Source organism: Balaenoptera borealis, assembly GCF_965194805.1.
Source record: "Balaenoptera borealis genome assembly, chromosome: 8".
NCBI classification, from domain to species: Eukaryota; Metazoa; Chordata; class Mammalia; order Artiodactyla; family Balaenopteridae; genus Balaenoptera; species Balaenoptera borealis.
The window spans coordinates 10,916,552-10,932,560 of record NC_138865.1 but is presented as its reverse complement, the minus strand read 5'-3'; the positions used below and the strand labels follow the sequence as shown (position 1 = coordinate 10,932,560).

Sequence of the window (16,009 nt, the reverse complement as noted above, 5' to 3'; positions counted from 1 at the left end):
CCCAGCCCGAGCTCCTAAGGCAAGAGCAGGGGGAACAGAGAGGAGGGGACAGAGTCAAGGGACCAGAGACGTTGACACCGGTAGCATCTGTTAAGACTCAGGGACCCAGCAGATAAGGGACACGGGAGTGGGTGAGGGTGGGAGGAGGGACGAGTCTGCAGTCCTGGCTGGCAGGGCAGGAAGCACAGCCGGAAGAGAAACAGAGTGGATGGAGAGCGGGGCCGGGGGCTTGGGAGACTCCGGGAGGCTGAGGGTGAGCGGACCGGGATTGGGAATCGGGGCACCTGCAGGACGGGAGGCTGTGGTCAGAGGGGCGTTGGGGCCTGATGCAAACCCCGCCAGCTGCCGGGAGAGGCGGCCTTCCCCTCCCTCTGCCCCCAGCTGCCAGGGCAGGATAAGCCCTTCCAACGGTTTAGAACCTGTGAACATGTCTGCCTCCCCCTGTAAACTGAATGTGCTGAGGTCAGAGACTAGGTTGACTCAACTCTGTGCCCCAGCGCTGAGCCTAGTCCCCGCCCATGGAAAGTGCCAGAAGCCGCTGTGGGAAGAAGGGAGTGCAGCCGGGCTAGGAGGATGGGTGCCAGGCAAGCCCCATCCCTTCCCCGGCCCCCCTTTCCCTCTGTGCACCCATGAGTAACACCTGGCCTGCCTACCTGTCCAGGTCTCGAATATCACGTGACCTAAGTTATTGGATGATGATGGAGAAGTACGGTGCAAATTTCATGCTGATGTGGAAGCGAGTCTGGCTTCCCACTGACTGGCGTAAAGACTTGAGTGGTGGGAACTCCCTAGCGGTCCAGTGGTTAGGACTCGGCACTTTCACTGCCGTGAACCCGGGTTCGATCCCTGGTCGGGGAACTAAGATCCCAGAAGCTGTGCAGTGCAACCAAAAAAAAAAAATCCGGTGCCAGTTGTAGAGCTTCCCTTCACACCATACAATACAAAAATCAAGGCAGGATGAAAGAGGTTTAGGCTAACCCTGCCCATGACATTCAAATGACCTAATGTTGCTTCACTAAAAGAGTTTATGATTTTTCCCCCCCAAAGGTTTACTTCCACTTATTAGGGAGAAGCCCTCACTGGAGCCAAAAATGGAAAACGAGGACCGTTCCCACTGTTTCTGTTCCTCATGCAAACAGAAATGGCAGTTTTCCTTGAAGAAAACAGGCTGAGACCCAGCACAAGAGCTTTAGATGGGAGGGAAGCGCTCTCCCCGAGTGGGCTGCCCTCCGTGGAGCTGGACCCTTTGAACTCCCCACGCGCTGGCCTTGAAGTCGAGAGGCCAGGACGCTGGGGTCAATCGGCCACTCTCCACCAGCTGTCACAACACATTTCACAAGAGTCACTTCAGTGAGTGCGATTGTCTTGTCTGCTCGGACTGGGTGGCTTGTAAACAACAGACATTTATTTCTCACGGTTCTGGAGGCTGCAAGTCCAAGATCAGGGTGCCTGCATGTTCTGGTTCTAGGGGAGGGCCCTCTTCCGGCTTGTAGGCTACTGTATGTCCTCACGGAAGCAGGAGGGAGCTCTCTGAGGTCCCTTTTATAAGGGCACCAGTCCCATTATGAGGGCTCTGCTCATGACCTGATCACCCCCCAAAGGCCCCACCTTCTGATACCATCACACTGGGGCTGAGGATTCCAACATATGAATTTGGGGGGGCGGGCGACACAAACATTCAGTCTGCAACAGTGACTGAGGTCTAGGCAACAAGATTCTGAGCCAGGATTGTGGCAGTCCAAAGTGGGCGCGAGAAGAAAGGCAGCTGTGAGGAGCAGAGGGTTCCACGGCCAGTCGGGATGTGACCCTGCTCTATGTCCCCATCTGAAAACGATGCCCCTCCTCTCACCATGAGGCCCTTTACCATTTAGCACAGTGGGCTGGGCCGCCATGGTCTCACGTAGGACAGCAAACGCTCCATGACACAGTAGCCTCCATAGCGGGGCCAGCGGTCCCCCCACAGGTCACCAGGGGACCTGGCAACTGAGCGTGAGTGGGTCAGTCCAAATCCCTCCCCGCACCTGCCAGAATGCAGGTCCTCGTGACAGGTGAGCAGAAGTATTTCACATTCCAGGGGCCCAAGCTGGAAGGCACATCACAGAGTCTGTAAGCCGCTTTAAGTTATAGACGGGACACCAAGATCCAGGGTGGAGGGGCAACGAGATCACACAGTCGGGCGCAGCACATTATTATACAGGTGCAGGGAGCACTGTCTTCTAGCAGGTGGGACCATTGTTTTAGTTGTGAGTCAACACAGGTTTCTCTGAGTTTGAGGTCCGATGAAGGACAAAGTACGTGTGACGGTGATATTTTATATTTGAGTGTGAACGTGTGGTGTGCTGTGGATGTGTAACTGAATTGTTATGGGCTGAATTGTGTCCCCCAAAATTCCTATGTGGAAGTCCTAACCCCCAGGACCTCAGAATGCGCCTGTCTTTGGACACAGGGCCTTTAAAAAAGGTGATTAAAGATAAATGAGGTCATTAGAGGGGCCCTAATCCAGTATGACTGGTGTCCTTCTAAGAGGAAGAGACACAGACCCACACAGAGGGATGACCATGTGAGGACGCAGGGGGAAGGTGTCCCTCTACAAGCCAAGGAGAGAGGCCTCAGGAGAAACCAGACCTGCCAACACCTTGATCTTGGACTTCTAGCCTCGAGAACTGTGAGAAAATAAATGTCTGCAGTTTAAGTCCTACAGTCTGTGGTATTTGTTACGGCAGCTGAGCAGACTAATACAGAGAACTAGCCTGAGGGGAAGACACAGTGCTGCGGATAGAGACCGGAGCTGGGGTAGAGCCAACCTCTTTGCAATAGGAAAGGGACAGATGGTTCAAATCAGCCGTCTGCCCAGGAAGGGTCTGCACCTCTCTTTCAAACTCTCTTGTACCATCTAAGCCTGTCAAACGAAAGCAACCAAAATGGTGAAGACTGCCGAAATCTTTTCCTCTGAGGATGAGATGAAGGGTTTGGAGATCTTCATCTGAAGAAGAAGAGACTCAAAGAGGAGCAGGGACAGCCAGCAGAGTGGATAAGAGAACGGACTCCCGAGCTACCTGCTTGGGTCTGAACCTGGGCTCTGCCATTTGCTAGCTGTGTGACCTTGGACAAGGTATCCAGCCTCTCTGTGCCACCGTTTCCGCATATGGAAAATAGGGATGATAGCTGTACCTGCTTCCTAGTGTGGTAAGGATTACATGAGTGAATATTTTTAACATGTTTAGAACTGAGCCTGGCACACAGGCAGTGCTATCTAAGCACTAAATAGTAACAAAAATGTAATCAGGACAAATGGGCGTGGGATTAGATAAGAGCCCTGAGATGCAGGGCTGAAAACGGGGGCCAGTAGGAGACCAAAAAAGAAAGGCAGTCAATTCAAGGGAAGGAAGAATGTTCTAATAAGCAGAGCTGTCTGAAGACAGACCAGCTCGCTTGGGGGCCGTGAGCATCCCGTGGTCATGGCGGGAAGGATCCAGGCAGAGCCCGGCTGACGCTGGCAGGACTGCCGTCAAGGGGATGCCGGACAGGAGGGCAGGCCTAGGCGTCCGGGACCCTCGCCCCACGTCCTCCCCCTCCGGGTGCCCTACCTTGTCCGAACTGAGCCGTCCGGTGCACGTCCTCGGCGCTGGGGAAGCCCAGCGTGCGGCACACCACGTCCCCGTCCTTCTTGTCCCAGCCGTCATCGCACACGGTGCCCCAGCGCCGCTCGTGGTACACCTCCACGCGGCCCTGGTGTGGGCCCGAGCCGTTCACCAGCCGGACCATCAAGGCCTCCATGCCACCTGCCGGGAGCAGCGCAGGGTCAGGGGTCACTACCCGAGCTGGACACAGTGGGGTCCCGCCTAGGGACCCTCCTCGACTCCCCGCCACCACCCGGCATAGGAGAGGGGAGCTGGGGCTACAACCGAGGCGGAGCTGGCGGCCAGCAGAAACCGTGGTGTCACCCCTGCCCATTATCACCCCTGCCCGTCTTCTCTCCACCTTTTTTTTTTAAATAGACTTTTTTTTTTTAATAGCAAAATTGAGAAGGAGGTACAAAGATTTCCCATAGATCCCCTACCACCCCCCATCCATGCACAGCCCCCTTGGCCACTATCAACACCTCCACCACGGCGGTAATCTGTGAACCCACAATGACACGTCATGATCACCCAGAGTCGACAGTTTACACTAGGGTTCACTCTTGGTGTTGTCCATTCTATGCTTTGGGCGAATGTCTAATGACATGTATCCATCATTACAGTATCATACAGAACAGTTTCACTGCCCTAAAAATCCCCTGTGCTCCGTCTATTCACCTGCCACCCCACCCCCTAACCCCTGTCAACCACTGATCTTTTTCCTGTCTCCATAGTTTCGGCCTTCCCAGAATGTCATATACTTGGAATCATACGGTATGCAGTCTTTTCAGATTGGCCTCTTTCACTTAGTCATATGCATTTAAGGTTCCTCCATGTCTTTTCATGGCTTGATAGTGCATTTCTTTCTAGCACTGAATAATATTCCATTGCCTGGATGTACCACAGTTTAGTTATCCATTCACCCACTGAAGGACCTCTCGGAAGGAATTATGAATAAAGCTGTTACAAACAATCTTGTGCAGATTTCTGTGTAGACATAAGTTTTCAACTCATTTGGGTAAATACCAAGGAGCAGGACTGTTGGATTCCTCTCTACCTTTTGACACCTGGTGACCAGCAGTCAGGCCTGCCAGAGAGGAGGGTGAAGGGGAACAGAGGAAATCAAGGGATGGTCAAGGCTTTGTGAACAGGTGGCCCTGCTGCATAGTTTAGTAGGTGGAGAGGTCCCCAAGGAGTGTCTCAGCCCTGCGTTGTCATCTGTGTCCACCTTCCCACTAGGCTGTCAGCACGAAAGTGTTTGAAGCCAGACAGACCTGGGTGTGAATTCTGGCTCTGCCCCTTACTACCTGTTAAGTGGGGGACAGTAATTCATCAAGTCTAAAAAGCCACTGTTTTGTAAGGCCCATCACTATTTTACATGCTACTAAGAAGGAAGAAGCTTTGCCAGTTACAGTGGCAGGCTATACATATTGCTACAGGCTTCCAGATTTCAGAGATGTTAAAATGTGTGTCACAGAATCAGTGAAATACAGCAATAGATGTAAAGAGCTTAGAACGGCGCCTGGCACATACAAGACTCTTCTTTCTACCTGAACGACCTTAAGAAAGCCTTCTAGACTCTCTGAGGGCATTGCCCCAACTGTGACATGGGGACAACGCATGGGGCTGTTTTGCAGACTAAGTGAAATGACCTGCGTAAGGCTCCAAGCACGGTGCCTGGCACATAGTAGGAAATAAGCAAGTCCTAGTTTGCAAGCCCCCGTCCCCATCTCTGCTGGCTGAAGCCCTGTCACGTTCACCTATAAACTCTGTTCAGCACAGAGCTTGGCTGCAGGAAATGTACAGTAAACGTTTGCTACATCGATGAAAGAGTGAAGATTCATTCATTTGCATTACAAAGCAAGGCGCTACTTCTCCAGGGGGAGCAACCGAAAAAAGCCTTTGGATTATCTCAAAGCCAGGGTTTGGCTGGAGAGTTACAGCGTCAGGGAGATACACACTGTTAGTGCCAGAGCTGGGATGGCAGCTTGGGTCTACCGATGTGTCATCTAAGGTCCTTTCACCAACCTGCCTGCCATGCCATGAGTTGGGGGCGGGGGGCAGGTATTTTCGCCCCTCAGGGACCTGAGCTTCCTCTTGACAAGATATTGGAGTGGTCACTGAGTCTTAAGTCTGGCCACACATCAAAATCATTAGCAACGCCTGTGAAAAGGCAGATTCCTGGGCCCACTCAGACCTATTGGATCAGAATCTTGGTGGCAGGAGTTAGGGATCTGTATTTTTTACCAGTGTCCCAAATGACTGTGAGGTGATCTATGTTTGTGGACTGGCCTTTGGGAGCGATGGGATTAGGTGATCTGTAAGGTTCCTTCCGGTTCCATGGCTCAGTGATTCCAAGACCAGGGACGAGGTCAAGGTTGCCACTTTTGCAGCGAGAAGCCTCCTGGACATGTGGGGTGGAGATGGGTACAACTGTGCTGTGACACAGTGGCAAGTGGGTGATACGATGCAGGAAAACCCTTCCACGAACTGCCAGCGAAAATAGCAAACCTGGACTTCCCTGGTGGCGCAGTGGTTAAGAATCCGCCTGCCCGCAGTGGTTAAGAATCTGCCTGCCAATGCAGGGGACACGGGTTCGAGCCCTGGTCTGGGAAGATCCCACATGCCGCGGAGCAACTAAGCCTGTGAGCCACAACTACTGAGCCTGCGCGTCTGGAGCCTGTGCTCCGCAATGGGAGAGGGCACGACAGTGAGAGGCCCGCACACCGCGATGAAGAGTGGTCCCCGCTCGCCACAGCTGGAGAAAGCCCTCGCACAGAAACGAAGACCCAACACAGCCAAAAATAAAATAAATTAATTAATAAAAAAAAAGAAAAAAGAAAAGGGCAAAGGTTAAGTAAAAATGTTTGGCACAATCGATTTTTAAATGAAATATAAACACATACTCATACTATGAAAAAAAAAAAAAAAAGAATCCGCCTGCCAATGCAGGGGACATGGGTTCAGTCCCTGGTCCAGGTAGATCCCACATGGCAGGAGCTACTGAGCCTGTGCTCTAGAGCCCATGAGCCACGACTACTGAGTCTGCATGCCACAACTACTGAAGCCCGCATGCCTAGAGCCCGTGCTCCGCAACAAAGACAAGCCACTGTAATGAGAAGCACGTGCACCGCAACGAAGAGTAGCCCCCGCTCGCCGCAACTAGAAAAAGCCCGCGCACAGCAACAAAGACCCAACGCAGCCAAAAATAAATGGATTAATTAATTTTTAAAAGTCTTTATCTTAAAAAAAAATAATAGAAAATAGCAAACCCAATCAAGTTCTGCTCCCAATAAGTACTGCACCCTTGGACTATATTTTTGTCTTTCTTTTCTTGACTGGCTAGGCTAGGGGATTCCCTCTTCTAATGACTGTGACTTGGCAAAGACTTTTTTTTTTTTTTAATAAATTTATTTATTTTTATTTATTTATTTTTGGCTGCGTTGGGTCTTCGTTGTTGCATGCGGGCTTTCTCTAGTTGTGGCGAGTGGGGGCTACTCTTCGTCGCGGTGTGTGGGCTTCTCATTGCGGTGGCTTCTCTTGTTGCGGCGCACGGGCTCTAGGCGCCTGGGCTTCAGTAGTTGTGGCTCGTGGGCTCTAGAGCGCAGGCTCAGGAGTTGTGGCGCACGAGCTTAGTTGCTCTGCAGCATGTGGGATTTTCCCGGACCAGGGCTCGAACCCGTGTCCCCTGCATTGGCAGGCAGATTCTTAACCACTGCGCCACCAGGGAAGTCCTGGCAAAGACCTTTATAGGCTCCTGGAGGAGGTGGCAGAATTGATAAACCCCACATCTGTGCCACATGGGAAAGGAGAGGAATTAGAACTAGCTGCGTGTCTGTTTTGAGTTGCCCAGGCTAGGAAAACCCCAGAATATTCTGCACAGGGGGACCAAAGAAGTCCCCAGGAGACCACACCATTCCCAAGATGCTGCAAGAGTACAGTGTGATGGCATGGAAAGGCTCCTGGAAAAGTTTAATGCCATTTCCTATGCATCCTTCATCCCTGACTATTCTCCCCACGTGGGTTTACAAGCTCCAGCCAGGTTATCAGAAAAGGCTGAGGATGAGAAAGAGAGTGCAGGAATCCTGGAGACAGAAAACACAGAGAGAAGCAGGATGCAGAGGCCAGGTCTGAGACAGGGACGTTCCCCCGGGAGCAGTCATGACAAGCTAACCTGGAGCCAGCAGCAGCAAAGGAGGCCTGGCCCCGGGTCAGGGGTTGGCCCTGGTGGGTTGGCCGAGGCTGAGATGTCAGCCTTGATTTCTCCCAGACCCGCCTCACCTCTGGCACCACCCTGTCACAGTGGCAGTGGGCCACACCAGGCCAGGAGGCCTCCAACAGCAGCCTCCATGTGGGGTCATCAGTAGAGGGAGAAGGGGCGGGAGGATGCTGTGTGGCCCAGAGCAGGCCAAGCAGAGTTCAGGGTCAAAATAACAGGAAGAAGCTGGGTGGAGTGTGGGCTAACAGGGCTGATGTTCAGAGATTCCCCCTTAATCTCTCCACTCTGGCCAGCCTGAACTCACTCTGTTCACCTCTTTGTTTTGCCAAAAAAGTGATCATCTATTAGGGGCTTGGTCCTGTTCTAGGAGCTATGGATACATCCATGAACAAAGTCTCTGCCCTCGTGGACTAATATCGTAGTGGGCAAGACTAGCGATAAAGCTAGGAAACAAATAAAAATATAACTATGGCCACATAGTGATGCGCAGATGGGAACAGAAGCACAGGAAGGGAATGGAGCGTGGAGGGGACGCCATCTTGGACGGGGAGACAAGGAAGAGAATGGATCGTGGGGGGGCACCATCTTGGACAGGGAGACAAGGAAGGGAATGGATCATGGCGGGGTCACCATCTTGGACAGGGAGACAAGGGAATGGATCATGGAGGGGGGCACCATCTTGGATGGGGAGACAGGATGGGAATGGACCATGGCGGGGGGCACCATCTTGGATGGGGAGACAGGACGGGAATGGACCATGGCGGGGGGCACCATCTTGGATGGGGAGACAGGACGGGAATGGATCATGGTGGGGGGCACCACCTTGGACGGGGAGACAAGGAAGGGAATGGATCATGGCGGGGGGCACCATCTTGGATGGGGAGAGAGGAAGGGAGTGGACCATGGCGGGGGGCACCATCTTGGACGGGGAGACAAGGAAGGGAATGGATCATGGCGGGGTCACCATCTTGGACGGGGAGACAAGGAAGGGAATGGATCATGGCGGGGGGCACCATCCTGGACGCGGAGACAAGGAAGACCTTGAGTGGAGACCTGAATGAGCAGAGGGAGAACATGGACCTCCCCCCACCCCCCAACTCAGAAAGACCCATGTCTGTACTCTGGCCTAAGATTTTCATGTCCTTTAAATCTCAGCTTGAATGTCACATCTCTCAGAAAGCCTTCTGTGGTTCCCCCATACCTGGCCACGGCCCCTTCTGTGGACATACTTATCACTCCATGTAATAATTGCCTGTTTACTCTTCTGGGACACTGTAAGCATTCTGCAGACAGGTCATGTGGCCTGACACAGTGCCTGGTACATCAAGATGCCCAAGCTGGACTAAATGAAGGCATGCACGAATGAATGCACTCAGATAGTACATACCCCAGTGGGCAAGTCCTCTCTAGTGGACACAGCTCCCCAGAGCCAACGGCTTTGGTGGGAGCCTGAGGAGAGTCAGCTTCAGGGCTACCAGTGTTTCCAACACCCTCTTTACTCCATCACTCAGTCCCCTCACTGATGGCTTCTTTCAGTGGGACGGTCCTGGATGCTGGACCCAGAATTCAAGCTATTGGTACAATGGCCATACATTCCAAATGAGAAAATAAGGATGTGGTCTGTCATGTGATTATAGCGAGTGCTGAAGGAAATCTGGAGAGCGTCGCTTGGATGCTGAAATATTAGAATTCCCAGGAGGCACCAATGTATATGGAAGTGGCAAAAGAATATTTGGAAACAGGTCAACTTCCAAAAATTGGAAACATATGGTAACCATAATTATGGGACTCACAGCGTCAATGTCAAGGATGTTCCTGGTCTATGCCCCATGCTCCCCACACATCAAGCAAGGTCACAGCCCCCATCAGTCCCGTGGCTATGTGTGTCCCCCGTGCCCCGCACACCCAGAGCCCAGGGTTGGCTCATCAAGCACTGGGGCCTGTTCCTTGTCACTTGTTCCCAGGTCCCCCCGATCCAGGGCTTCTCCCTGGATGGAGGCTGAGGACAGTTCCCTGCCCACGGGGTCGGCAGATGCTGCATGCCCCAAAAGAATCAATGAGGCACATCTTGGTCTAGCTCCATCTTACAGAACGTGGCACGAAGCTGCAATTTTTTAATCCTTTCTTCCCCCTAACAAAAGCCCATCCCTGTGGATACCTCCCTTAGGAAATCTGTGGCTGAGATTTGACTTGATTATGACGCAAACTGCCCCATTTCAGGGAATCAGACAGTTTAAGGGGCTGTCCTAGGAACAGAATCTCTAGCCTGCTTTGCCCTGGAAAGCTACATGGGGGCCTGGAGGCAACCTTTCCCAGGCTGAGCCATAATGCCACCTTCTGGAATGCACTTGCGGAATCACCCAGTGATGGCAACACTGACCCCCTCTCCAGCTGAGAAGAATGTCATGACTTGCTAAGAGGTTTGGGTTTCTGTGGGCAGAGGGTGTAAACTTTGCTTTTTCCCAGCAGTTTCTGCCCTAGAGCAAAGCTTTCCCACCAAGCAACCAACCACCTATGGGAAACGCTCTTACCCCACAGCTGTGTCAGCCCGACATAATCAGATGTGGTGTCTGGGAGGCTGCCTCAGCCTGGCACGTGCCCCCCACCCCCTTACACTTCTTGTAAGTCCAGGGAGCTTATTCCTTAGACACCCACCCGGAGTGCTCTCCAAGGAGTATGTGCGGCTATTTGGGGTCAAGGAGATGCCTCTCTTTGCACATGACAGTAGAGGAAGATGGAAGGCAGGGGTTTTGATTGTACAAAGCCCAGGCACTCCCAGGCCAGTAGTCAGACGGGATGGCCCAGGTTGGGGGCAGAGGACCGTAGGCTGTCACAACTGCAAGTGACTTCCCCTAATAGCTGCCCTTGACCGACAGGCCTCTTTACTTCCTTCTTAACCTCCCACCTCGGTGAGCCCTGGGAAATCCTTCCCGAGCAAAATGTGGATCCACAGCTCCACACAACCCAGTCCCCCAAGCGAAGCTCATGTGGATATCTGAGTTCGATTCATAAAGGGAACCCCCTGAGTGAAGAGAATATCAAACTCTTTCTCTTGCTCTGGGGTCCCTACTCTGCAGACTGGAATCTACCTGGACATGTGCCTACGGTTTGCAAGTGGAGAGGACAGTAGCGACCACTAGGCTGGCCCACACCCTGCTCTCTGCAGCAAGAGCCCTGCCCGCGTTCCATCTCTGGTCTGGGAGACCCAAGCTGAAGGGAAACACCAAACGCTGTTCCTCACCGAACACCTGGAGGATGAGTGGAGGGTTTCCTGACTTGATAGCTTGTCCCAAGTCGTAGCCCACTAAGTCCTGGGCACGAGTTTTTCCTCATACTTCCCATAGCAGGGACACCCCGATGTTCTTTTTTCCCTGCTGCCCCAGATTTGGGGTCAGAGGTTCTCCCTTTTTATACAGAGAAGAGTCCCTTCCACCAAAGCCTCGACCAGCAGCATCACAGTAACTAACAGAGGAGGAAGCTGATGCGTGGAACTCAGGGCAGGAGACTGGTCCTTTCCAGCTGGGAAGCCTCCTTGCTCTCCCCCAGCTCAAAGGGTTCAGTCATTTCACCAACAAGCTTCCCAGAGCATCAGTGGTTCTAATCCCTGCTTGGAGCTTCCTGCCTAGCTGCAGGGCCAGACCCCAGAAGCCACCCCCTCATTCCCTGACCTGCTCTGCTGACCCTGCCCATTACCCAGGCCACTCCTGGGACCGATCATGAGGCCCTCATCCACCCTCCTGCAGCAAGATCGCAGGTCTGCTCCAGTCCTGACCCAGCCCCTCAGTAAAGAGGGTGGGGCTGAGGCACAGAAGAGGTCAGATGGTGGAGAAGAACAAGACATTGTGTCTGGATGAAGGAGCTTTGCATTTTCTGGAGATATCTCTAGCGACAACTTCCTCACGCTCAGTTGTAGGCTACAGATGTCGCCACTATTTGGTGCATGGAGCTACTTTTAGGTAATCGTCACACAGTCTTTAGGCTTTTCTTTTTCCTTTTTTGCTGCACCGCGTGGCATGCGGGATCTTAGTGGTTCCCTGACCAGGGATTGAACCCACTGCAGTGGAAGCGCAGAGTCTTAGTCACTGGACGGCCAGGGAAGTCCCTGGGCTTTTCTAACCATCACAAATGATGGAGAAGCCTAGAATTTCCCAGCTGGCAAAGACTTGGAGATCATCATAATCCAAACTCTTCATGTGATACACAAGGGAACAGAGGCCCAGAGAGGTGCTGTGTTTGCCTAAGGTCATCCCACAGTCAGTAGTAGAAGAGCTGGGACTGAACTTGAGACTTCACATTGGAACCAGCTCTCCATCTATATCTTCCTTTCTCTCCAAGTCCTTCATTCTTTTTTTTTTTTGGCCACATTGCATGGCTTGTGGGATCTTAGTTCCCTGACCAGGAATTGAACCTGGGCCACAGCAGTGAAAGCACCAAGTCCAAACCACTGGACCACCAGGGAATTCCCTGAGTCCTTCATTCTTCATGGGATCTCTGGGCTGGGTCCACTAAGTCAGCTTCACGACTTTGATGCAAGATGTCTTTGGACGGAGGAGTCCCCTTAAAAACAAGTGACTTTAACCCTTGAATAGTAATGCTTCTACCCTAAATGCACAGAAACAATTTGGCTTCTCCTAAGTCTTCTGGGAGTTCCAAGATGGCAGGAATACCCTCGTGAAGCACAGCTACTGCTGAGTTTGTGTATGAAAATGAAGATGTTGCTGTTTCCAGTTGGGGAAAGGATAAACCTGTCTTAGCTTTCGAGAGAAGTGATAATATTCATTGACATCCAATGTGATTCTACTTCCATTGACATCCAATGTGATTCTACTTCCATTGACATCCAATGTGATTCTAATTCCTGTGCACAGATGTGGGGGACTGAAGATGCATTATCTTTATTAATTATCTATACAATGTATGTATTTCTTTTTTCAGTTACTCATTTACTTATCCATCCAGATGCACTTATGGAATCCCCACAATATTCCAGAATTGTACTAGGTGCTAAGGATGCAAGGACAAATAAGTATTGTCTACCCTTGAGGCACTCAAATGAACTAACAGCCTAAAATGGATAAAACCACAGAATGCCAGAGCTGGTAGAGACCTCAGGGACTTCCCAGTCCAAACCCCTCATCTAGAGATTAGGAAGCTGATGTCCAGAGCTGGGATGCCAGATCCCCTTCTTTCTAGACCACTGCTCCTCCCAGCATTGGCATTTTCAGTACCCTCAATACTTAACATCATGCTTGGCCGGCTGAAAAAGCTAAGTCAATGTTTGATGGCTAGGTGGGATGAAGGGCAGATGGGTGGATGGATACATGACTTTGTCAGGGGGTCCGATCAGAATCCCCAGCTGCGTACCGCATGGTTCCTGTATCTCTCTGGTTCTAGTCTTAACCTTTGGTGCCCGGCTGTTCAGAATGGGTGCAGTGTCTCCGCACTGAGCCCACCACACCAGAATGAAGACCATGACGGGGGGCCCTGACCCCGGGTTGTATCTATTTGTGCTGATTTTCTGTAGCTCATTCTAGACTCCCTATTACTGGTTGATTTCTAAACATGGATTGACCCAGCCATGGGGACACAGAGGGTTGGAACGTGCTTCTTCTCTGGACACAAAAATGCTACAAGGCAATTCCAAACTGCCCCTGCTAAGTGCCACCAGAGGGGATCTGGGGTGGGCAGTGTGGGGTAGGGAGGAGGGCGGTGAGCCAGGAGGAGGCGACTGGCAGGGGCCAGGCAGGGCACGCTGCCAGCGTTCTTCTTAAGCCTTAGAGGCACTAGGACACTCTCTCTTCCTCCTTTCTTCACCTGTCACACTCACTTCCCAGGGTGCTTGAGGGGATCAGTGACAAAGACCCTCTCCTTGACCAAACCCACAGTTTCTAACAGCTCCAAGCTGCATTCCTAGGATGACCCTAGCCTCCCCCCGCCCCCCTTAAAGTGCCTGCCTGAGAACACTCAAGGCTGCTAAAAGAATTTACTGTTTGTTCCAGCCGCCATCTGAAGACAGCGCGCTGTCTCCCAGCCTCTGTGGGAGGGGAGGGGCTTAACTTGAATCAGACCCAGTTAGAAACCCAGATGGGTTTCACGGGGACCAGCCCCCTCCTGCTTTTAGTAATTTTTCACGTCCCTGACTCTACTGAGTCCCCACTCACCCCTCTCCCCCTCACTCTCCCATTAAAATGCCCAGTCACCTCTGTACAAATCACAGTTGAATTCAATTCCCCTTGACCGCATTGCCCCACTACATATAGTATATTACTGATTAAGATCTGTCCTGACCACTTTAGCACCCAGCTTTGCTTATCTTTGACATCAGGTGTGATAAGACTGGCATTAGATAAGCTAGTCAACATGTATGCCATGCTCACAGCCCGTGGGCACTTCCTTTCCCATGTGTAAGGCCATGAGTGATGGATGGGTCTGGCTCAGGAGTTCGGTCCAAACCACTAGAATGATGTAGCGGGATCACCCAGATTCTCTCAGGAATCTGAGTGGGGGGAATATGCAGAGAGCTGAGAAGCAGCAGAAGCAAAAAGAGGCAGGGACAGTGGAATTAACAAGCCATGTTGGACATGAGACACTAGAGTGAAGACATGAACCCCAGTCCTGAAGCCCCCAGAACTGCCTGGGATTCTGAAAGAACTTCCCCTTCCAGGCTCTGCAAGGCCCACTTGTATTATGAGCCCCAGTCTTCCAAAGTCTTCCCAGGTGTCCTTACCATATGACCCCATTACTTGAAGTGACCCAGTGAGTCTCTGGTCCTTGCTACCAAAAATGCCCAAAGAGAGCACCTGTGAAGCCCACGCACCCATCTGAAAGCTGCTTAGCTACCTGCCTCTTCTGCGCTGGTGGATTGGGGAATTCGGATGGAGGAAGACATGGTGGTGGTGATCCCTGGGGGAGGCACCAGGGGAGAGCGGAATGAGGCTGGCTCCGGACTCAGGAACAGGGTCTAAATTCTGCCTCCACTATAGGACCAGATAGGACCTCTCTACACCTACCCTCTTCTTAAAATGGGTAAAATGGTGATGGTTGGGAGCAATCGCACATGTCAAAGACTTGGCACACCACGGGCACCCATTACTGTGAGCTCCACCCCTGGTCAGCCAGCACTTCGCCCGGAAACATGTGGGTCAGCTCTGAGATGTCTTCATGAGTTGCTGAGGATGGCTTGGATACCAGTAGCCCCATCAGGGGTGTATCCTTGAAAGGCTCGTTGCAAAGCAAGCCTGCTGCCTGGGGAGCGGGAGCAAGGGGGGGCTCATCCCTCCAATTGGATTAATCTCCTCCTAACTTCCTCTGCTCTCCCCAGGGCTCAGTTCCTGGCTTCCTAGCATATTAGGGGAGGGGGACAGGGGCGTCCGCAGAAGACTGGCTCCTGCTGTCAGCAAGTTTCTGCTCACTAATGCAAGCTGGATGTGATTCGTTAAGCAAGGCCATTCCGGAATGGTCCAGGAATGTGAAGCCAGGGCTGAGGCCACTCTGGGGCTCCCAGCACGTATCTAATATGTGGGGATTCTTTTCTAAAGAACAAATATCTTTGCTCTCTTTGCCTTGTAAATGTAGATGTAGGAAAAGCAAGGTCTTAGACAAAGCAGGCTGGGTCTGCTCCAGATTCCCCTGCTTTGGCGTTGAATGCCTAAGCCCCAGAGCTGGAAGGGACTCTGGATGTTGGCCTTGAACCCCCCCTCCCACTTCAAATACAGGATTCCTCTTCACTCTGTACCAGGCCTGACAGCTGCTCATTCTGCCTCTGGGGATGGAAGGGAACTTGACAGTATCTCTTGGGAATCCATTCCAGGATTTTAAAACCAACATCTGGTTTCACTCACAGGGCGCTGGCATCTCTGGAGGGCTCCAGTGTTTTTTTCATCCATTTACTCCCTACCTTATTTTACTCTATTTGCTTTGGGTTTCAGGGTTATAATTGGGGGGGCGAGATGCAGAATATCTTCCTCTTTCTCCAGCATCTGGTGGGAGCACAGCCGAGGGAGTGGCTGCATTATTCAGCCCCTCAGTGGGTCCGGGAGGACAGCTTAATGACCAGTAGCTACCATCTCGGAACTGGTTTCCAGGGCTGGGGCAGCCTTAGAACTACCCACTGCCTGTGGGGCTTGTCTGCACCTGGCTCAGAGCCGCCCCAAACCCAGCACAACAAAGG

General features: G+C 52.1%; 1 protein-coding gene across 1 annotated transcript in view; it reads right to left on the bottom strand.

Moving 5' to 3' along the window:
* The window catches only part of SCARA5 (scavenger receptor class A member 5), a 122,330-nt gene that overhangs the window by 9,273 nt on the left and 97,048 nt on the right, over window positions 1–16,009 (bottom strand). Inside the window, exon 9 of the mRNA XM_082402808.1 lies at window positions 3,588–3,782. Within this exon, the coding sequence (XP_082258934.1) occupies window positions 3,588–3,782 (195 nt within the window). The remainder of the gene's footprint in view (window positions 1–3,587; window positions 3,783–16,009) is intronic.